General features: G+C 42.0%; 1 protein-coding gene across 1 annotated transcript; it reads left to right on the top strand.

Moving 5' to 3' along the window:
• The first annotated feature begins 569 nt into the window (after nt 1-569).
• On the top strand, nt 570-4280 carry LOC124704535 (protein disulfide-isomerase). Its single transcript, XM_047236806.1, has 10 exons — nt 570-786; nt 1199-1229; nt 1336-1620; nt 1748-1936; nt 2041-2166; nt 2905-3042; nt 3131-3250; nt 3334-3451; nt 3574-3686; nt 3778-4280. Exons 1-10 carry the CDS (start codon nt 587-589, stop codon nt 3994-3996), a joined length of 1539 nt encoding a protein of 512 aa, XP_047092762.1. The 5' UTR covers nt 570-586; the 3' UTR covers nt 3997-4280.
• The last annotated feature ends 3778 nt before the right edge of the window (nt 4281-8058 follow it).

The raw sequence follows: 8058 nt of genomic DNA, 5'->3' as shown, positions 1-8058 counted from the left end.
TGATTCGCAAAAAATAATAATAAATGGTGGTAATAATTAGCACATCTGACCGATGATAACTCTTCCAGATTTGGGACTACTAGTTATTAATGTCTTCATATCTGTGCAGCAAATAAATAAAACCTGAAATTAGGACGGAATTAATATCTTCCAAGGAAAAATCGTGATCTTCAAAATATTTCACTCCTGTATATTGCAGCAGTAATAATTAATACGCACGTATCCCATTTTGAGAAACGTACACCATGCGGGTTGAGCTCAGCTAATCAGGGACCCGCGGACATGTCACGGAGCTGACGCGGCGCGCTCCCATTGGTCTGACGCCATGCTCGTACGTGTCTGCGACGTGTACCGAATCCCGGGGGCGTACGAGCGTGACGTGGCTTCAGTTTCCACACGTGACCTCTGTGCGCCGCGCCCACAGCCATGGTCACGGTGGGACCCAATAGGTAGCGTGCACGTCTCTGTGGACCGGGTCCAGCTAACGCCGTAAACCCCCTCTCGTGCTCTCCGCCCCTATTAAAACCCGTGTACTGCAGCGGCGTGGCGGTGTCTTCCTCAGAAAATCTAGCGACTCGACTCCGTCATGGCGATCAGCAAGGTCTGGATCTCGCTGCTGCTCGCGCTCGCCGTCGTGCTCTCCGCGCCGGCCGCTAGGGCGGAGGAGGCGGCGGCCGACGTGGAGGCCGCGGTTGTGGAGGAGGCCGTGCTCACCCTGGGCGCGGACAACTTCGATGACGCCATCGCCAAGCACCCCTTCATCCTCGTCGAGTTCTACGCCCCATGGTGAGCCCCCTCGCGTTTTGCATCTGTCGACTGTGGGTGGGCGGTTGTAGTGTTGTTTGGGTGGATCTGAGGAGTTCAGGTCACAAGCGGTCTCAGATGCGTGAATTGCGTAGGATAGTGTTGTGTATTTGGGGATCTAGCATGGTGGTTTGGTCCGCCTTGGCTCGCAGCTTCTGGGTGTAGTTTAGGTTCAGTTCGGGGTTCTCAAGGGTTTTAAGGATGTTGGATCGGGCCCCTATTGGGATTTTATCGGTTGCTGGTGATGTTGATTGGCTACTGACAGTGTCCAAAATTCATATATTCTATGTAGGTGATTCGGTAGTGTTTTACTAATTTTAATTGTATCTCAGTTAGTTTGGTCCGAATTTTGCCAAACGTTGCTGATTCTGTGGAAAATCGTGTTTGATTTCAGGTGTGGACACTGCAAGAGCCTCGCTCCAGAGGTAATTCTTCTACATCCATGGACCACTCCCATAGATAGCAGTAGTGCTGTATGCTGAATGTTTTGACCTCATTCGTTGAATTTCCATTGTTGTGTGCTGTTTTCAGTATGAGAAGGCGGCCCAGCTGCTGAGCAAGCACGACCCACCGATTGTTCTTGCCAAGGTTGATGCCAACGACGAGAAGAACAAGCCGCTTGCCTCCAAGTACGAGATCCAGGGCTTCCCTACTCTCAAGATCTTCAGGAACCAGGGGAAGAACATTCAGGAGTACAAGGGCCCCAGGGAAGCTGAGGGAATCGTTGATTACTTGAAGAAGCAGGTTGGCCCTCCTTCAAAGGAGATCAAGGCACCAGAGGATGCTGCGACCATTGAAGACGGCAAGATCCACATTGTAAGCTCCGAATTCAGTTAGCTTTTTTTTTCCCTGGCTTACTAATATATAGCTATCATCATATAGCCATTGTTTTGTTGATGCTCTATTTCCGCTGGCTAGAAGTATAACAATTGCATTGTAATAGGTTGGTGTCTTCGCTGAATTTAGTGGCCCCGAGTATACAAACTTCATTGAGGTTGCTGACAAGCTGAGGTCTGAGTATGAGTTTGCCCACACTTTGCATGCCAACCACCTCCCACGCGGTGACTCAGCAGTGGAGAGGCCATTGGTTAGGCTATTCAAGCCATTTGATGAGCTCGTTGTTGACAGCAAGGTTATACTCTACTTTGAAAATAAAACATTATTTGTTGGTATTCAACTTGTTGGCCGCACTTGCGAGTTATTGGGTATATTATTAAAAATTGTTACATTTTGCAGGATTTTGATGTTTCTGCTTTGGAGAGCTTCATTGAAGCTAGCAGCACCCCGAAGGTTGTTACTTTTGACAAGAACCCTGACAACCATCCTTACCTCTTGAAGTACTTCCAGGGCACTGCTGTCAAGGTAATGACCGAGCAACTTGCTTTCTAGAAAGCTTTATATTATCCTTATGAACTTTTAGATGGTTTATCTTTACTGTATGTCTAATCTGTATTAGTTAGATGCTTGAACAGCCAATGTCGGTTAACTTGGTAAAAAAATCCTTGACCATGAATCAAAATACGTGCCTTTATTTCATTATGGAGGTTTAATTTGACAATTTCACCAAGTTTTGATATATATATGGTTGTTTACTGTAATCTATCTTAGTCAGCTCAGGTCTTCAAACTATGAGCCAGCTACCTTTAGTCCGTTGTGAACCTTTGCTTTAACGTTCAGTCTCCTAGTAAATAGACAGAACATCTGAGGATGAATTTTATCAGGGTATTTTTGAAGCATATATTTCTATGGTTGAGCTATTAGTTTATCTGGTTATGTTAGCCTTTGTTTTGTCACAAGTACACTGATTAGTTCGTGATTCTGCATGGCATGTTGTGAAGTTTCATTGCTTTTGACATTGAAAGAGCTTAGCTATACCGTATATTTCTAGTTGTTGAGCTGCTTAGAGCATTAGGCTGCAATATCCGACAGTCTTTTTTGTGTGTGAGAAATTAGATTTTGAACTTGTTCATATTAAATATTGTGATCATATTGAACTATTGTGTCTCTGGTAAAGCTCCTGAAAATTGTAACATGTTTAGGTTGTAGTTTTGGATACTGATTATATGCGACTTCTGTTCTCTGATATCAAATGGTGTGCAGGTCATGCTCTTTTTGAACTTCTCCACTGGACCATTTGAGTCCTTCAAATCTGCCTACTATGGTGCTGCAGAAGAGTTCAAGGACAAGGAGGTCAAGTTCCTAATTGGTGATCTTGAAGCGAGCCAAGGGGCCTTCCAGGTTGGTTTCTTGTTTTCCCTCCTCTTTAAGCTATTATCCAATCTATTTTTTTCCCTAATGCTAACAATTTTTTTTGTTCGAATTGTAGTACTTTGGTCTGAAGGAGGATCAGACACCACTTATCCTCATTCAGGACACCGAGTCCAAGAAGTTTTTGAAGGAACAGATTGAGGCTGGCCAAATTGTTTCTTGGTTGAAGGAATACTTTGTAAGTACTGATTTTTTGTTTTTGTTTTGTGTTATTCTAGATTATCTGTCTAGCTGTTTCTCAAATGTTCTTGTTTGCTGCAGGATGGTAAATTGTCACCATTCAGGAAGTCTGAGCCAATTCCAGAGGTTAACAACGAGCCTGTTAAGGTTGTTGTGGCTGACAATGTCAACGATGTGGTCTTCAAGTCTGGCAAAAATGGTATTCATTCTTGTTAAATCTTTTACCTTCCAACTAGGCCTCCTGTATAACCATAAATTACTGCGATTCCTTCTTAACCGAATTACGTTTTAATGTTTATCATTTTCCACTTTGTATTGCAGTCCTTATTGAGTTTTATGCTCCCTGGTGTGGACACTGCAAGAAGCTAGCACCTATCCTTGATGAGGCAGCTGCCACTCTTCAAAGTGAAGAGGATGTTGTCATCGCCAAGATGGTAATCTTTGCTTCTATCTCTATATCTGGGTCTTCCTTGCAGCCCTGCAAGGTCAACTGATCTAACAACTGTTTCTCAACCTTGTCTGCAGGATGCTACCGCGAATGATGTGCCAGCAGATTTCGATGTCCAGGGTTACCCGACCCTGTACTTCGTCACTCCTAGCGGTAAGAAGGTCTCGTATGATGGCGGTAGGACTGCTGATGAGATCGTCGACTACATCAAGAAGAACAAGGAAACTGCAGGGCAGGCGGCAGCGGAGCCGACCAAGGAGGCGGCCGCCACCGAGCCTTTGAAGGACGAGCTCTGATCGGTCTTTTTAGCTGTAGAGATGGGGAGGAGGAGCTGGCGCTAACATGTTTTGACAATACAGCTTAAGGCCAGATTTTGCGATGGGTGTTTTAAGAGAAGATGAGAGTTGGTTGTTGAATGTGTTGGCTTCGGTTTTGCCTGATACTGTATCCCATTGTGAGAATACTGTAACAATCCATCAGTGGTGTACTTAGTTAATTATCGACAAAGTGAACAGTAGAAAATCGTTGTGGAGAGATTGGGGCAAATAATAAAGTGGCGCTTCTGCTGCCTCCAGCATCATGTTTTAGATGTTAGCGTATATTTGTTTTCTCTGCATATTCACAGATAACACTGCAGTATTGCAGAAACCTTATTGTGCAGGATGCAAGAGTTTCACCGAAGTCTCACAGATGTTCGATAGCTAGTGCAGGATCTGGGCACCAGTCCCCTCCTTGTTGCCTTCCTCTCCGTAGTCCAAGTATAGTTTGACAAAACTTTTAGAAAAATATATCAATTATGATATTTTATAAAAGAAAATATGTTTCATGATGTATCTAGCTACATTGATTTTGTATTTTATATGTAAATATATTTAGTAAAAATTGATTAAACTTTGCATGGTTTGACTTCTTAGGAATAATAGGTGTTTTAGTTTTGTCTAGATACAACACACTTTAGTTATAAATACATCTCTAAAAAAATTGAGACACCTATTTTTAAAGAAAGGGAGTACGGAGGTAATATATGCAGAAGCGTAATCTGCTTAGCTCATCGAAAACATGAACAAACACATGAAGAAGAAGCCATAATCGGATTGGTCCACATCGATTATGTTCTGTGGTGTTGGCGACAAGACCCGAGGGGGATCAACCAAATAAGTGCCGTTCGAATGAAATGCTCCCTAGGTACATGGTGGAGAATTGTGGTGTGGGCACGAAAATGAGCACGGGCTAATTTTTGTTGTATCAATTTCAGACAAACAGAAAGAAGAAACTGTGGGCGTATGTTTGGAAAGTTTAGGTACCATCGAAGCTGAAGGTCTTTCTGTGGCTATTCGCGAGACAGTGGTTATCGACAGCGGAGATAAGCCATAAACGAAATACTACCTCCTTTTTAAGGAATAAGGTATCCTCGTTTTACGTGCTTTTTGTTTAATCAAAAATTATTTCAAATAGATAACAAATGTTTATATGTAATTATTATTATTAAAAAATGTTTTTCAATACAAATTTAACGATACTAATTATATATAATATAATTAAGATTTTGTTGCTCAATTTTCATGATCAAAGTTCGTCTTAAAATATGTGTGTCTTATTCCTTAAAACAGAGGTAGTATGGCGCATAACCCGTGTAACCGTGTTCTGGCATATGCAGAGCTGTGGTTGATACTCGGCACCATGCAATGTTGGATTGCACGATGGCAAAGTGCGTCTGGGCGCTCTGTGATGAACAAATCGTTGAGCATAGTAGCATGATTCAAGAGAGTGATGCTAAGCGGTGGATATTTGAAGTGATGGAATCAGTAAAGCATGAAGATTTCATCTCAGTTTTGGTGACAATGTGGGCGATTTGGTATGCAAGACAAAAAACAATATTTGATGATGAATATCAAAGCCTTTTGTCAACCTTTTATTTTATAAGGAATTTCTTGCAAGATCTGAAGAGTACCAAAGACGTGAAGCAAGAGAAGAAAGTTCAGATCAAGGTTAATTTAGTTCAGACAAGCGCTCTAAATTATCATCACATAAAAGTCGCCACAGATACATCCAAATGGTAAATAGCCTTGGTGCTATAGAAGCATTCAGATGATGTTTTGGCACCATCGTATGTGAGTGCCAAGAGCGGGCGAAACAATTTAAGAGACTGTTTTCTGTCATGAAGCTTGAAGTTGCAATGAGGAACCGCATCTTTTAGCTTGTTTTGGTACGTCGTTGGACGTAGGTAGAATAATCTGGCTCTTAACGCCACCTCTGAATATGTGTATCCTTAGTTGTATCAATAATAATTAATAAAAAAGGGGTGTGTGATGCTAAAAAAAAAGTGTGACCTAATGGGGTGTGGGCAATAATATAAGCACCGGGCTAATTCTTAGTTCTCCTTGGCAGCAAACACTTTGTATCATGCATGGGTTACAATGGCCGCCTAAGTCCACTCCTGCATGTAACCGCAATTCTTCTAAATGAGTATATAAGTCAATTTTCTAACGGGTATACAGGCGGATTTCTAAGTAGTATGCATCAACTAATATTTCCCCTCAATTAAAAAAGTTGATCTAACTTTTGTTAATTTGTGGTTGCAGTTTGATGACCAGGTGATTGAGATTCTGCGAGAGTAGAAGGTAGCTCAACATATGAAGACCTTGCTAAAGGAGATGTCCATGGTGAATAAGATGTAGCATCCACAAGGTTCTTCATTTCTTTTGAGTCATCTCTAGTCAGTTGGTCTTCTTTCGTCGTCACCGACATCTTCAACTCATTTATGTCGTATTTCCCACAATTAGTACCCACAATTAGTACTGAGCTTTTATACTTTCCTGATTTTTTTACAACATTGTCAAGCATGAATTTATACTATAAACTTTTGTATAGTTATTCACATACAAAAAGTTCAAACAATAATTACAGCCTTATTTAGTATACATTTGGAATGTATTCATTCTTGTAAACTTGATTTGTACTAAATTTGACTGTATTTATAATCAAATTTACATTTTGATTTACGCTTGACAATCACATAAACTATACAATGCATAGATATTTATGGTAAATATCTCTAAAGTCGTACGGTTTCTAGTATATGACTAGGTAATCATATCTATAAGAACTTCCAGAGTTTAAGTTGAGCATCTTTTTTTATGTTATCAAATATGCCTAGAAAGTCCAGCTGCCGATCATAGTGGAGACAGATTGCTCTCAACTGGTGGCTGCTACAAAGTCTTTAGCACAAGATAGATCTCCTTTCTTATTTTGGATAGCTGAGCTTCGTGCATTAGTTAATCAAGGTAGAGTTTGTACTTTTGTAAAAGTGGAACGATCACAGGTTAGGGTTAGTGATACGTCTCAAACATATCTATAATTTCTGATGTTCCATGCTTGTTTTATGACAATACCTACATGTTTTATAAACACTTTATGTCATTATTATGCATTTTTCGGAACTAACCTATTGACGAGATGCCGAAGTGCCAGTTCCGTTTTCTGCTGTTTTTGGTTTCAGAAATCATAGTAAGGAAATATTCTCGGAATTGGACGAAATCAACGCCCAGTATCTTATATTTCAAGGAAGCTTCCAGAGCACCGAAGAGGGGCCAGAGGAGAGGCCCAGGGCCACCACACATGGTGGCGGCGCGGCCCACGGGGGGCGCCCCCCCTGTTGTGTGGCTGCCCCGTACCCCTCCGACTCCGACTCTCCGCCTATAAAAGCCTTCCTGACCTAAAAACTTCGGGGGAATAAGCCACGACATGAGAAAAGTTCCAGAGCCGCCGCCATCGCGAAGCCAAGATTCGGGGGACAGAAGTCTCTGTTCCGGCACGCCGCCGAGACGGGGAATTGCCCCCGGAAGGCATCTCCATCGACACCACCGCCATCTTCATCGCCGCTGCTGTCTCCTATGATGAGGAGGGAGTAGTTCTCCCCCGAGGCTAAGGGCTGTACCGTACTATGTGGTTCATCTCTCTCTCCCATGTGATCTTTATGTGATCATGAGCTTTGTGATCTAGTTGAATATCATCTATGTGCTACTCTAGTGATGTTATTAAAGTACTCTATTCCTTCTCCATGATGTAATGTTGACAATGTGTGCATCATGTAGTACTTGGCATAGGTTATGATTGTGATCTCTTGTAGATTATGAAGTTAATTATTACTATGATAGTATTGATGCGATCTATTCCCCCTTTCATAGCCTGACGGTGACAGTGTGCATGCTATGTTAGTACTCGGTATAATTGCAATGGTCTATCATGCACTCTAAGGTTACTTAAATATGAACACCGAATGTTGTGGAGCTTGTTAACTCCGGCTTGAGGGAGCTCTTGTAGCCCTACACAATGAATGGTGTTTGTCATCCAACAAG

This window comes from Lolium rigidum, chromosome 3 (genome assembly GCF_022539505.1).
Source record: "Lolium rigidum isolate FL_2022 chromosome 3, APGP_CSIRO_Lrig_0.1, whole genome shotgun sequence".
Taxonomy (NCBI): Eukaryota; Viridiplantae; Streptophyta; class Magnoliopsida; order Poales; family Poaceae; genus Lolium; species Lolium rigidum.
The sequence above is the reverse complement of the archived record's forward strand: the minus strand, read 5'-3'. Positions and strand labels throughout refer to the sequence as shown.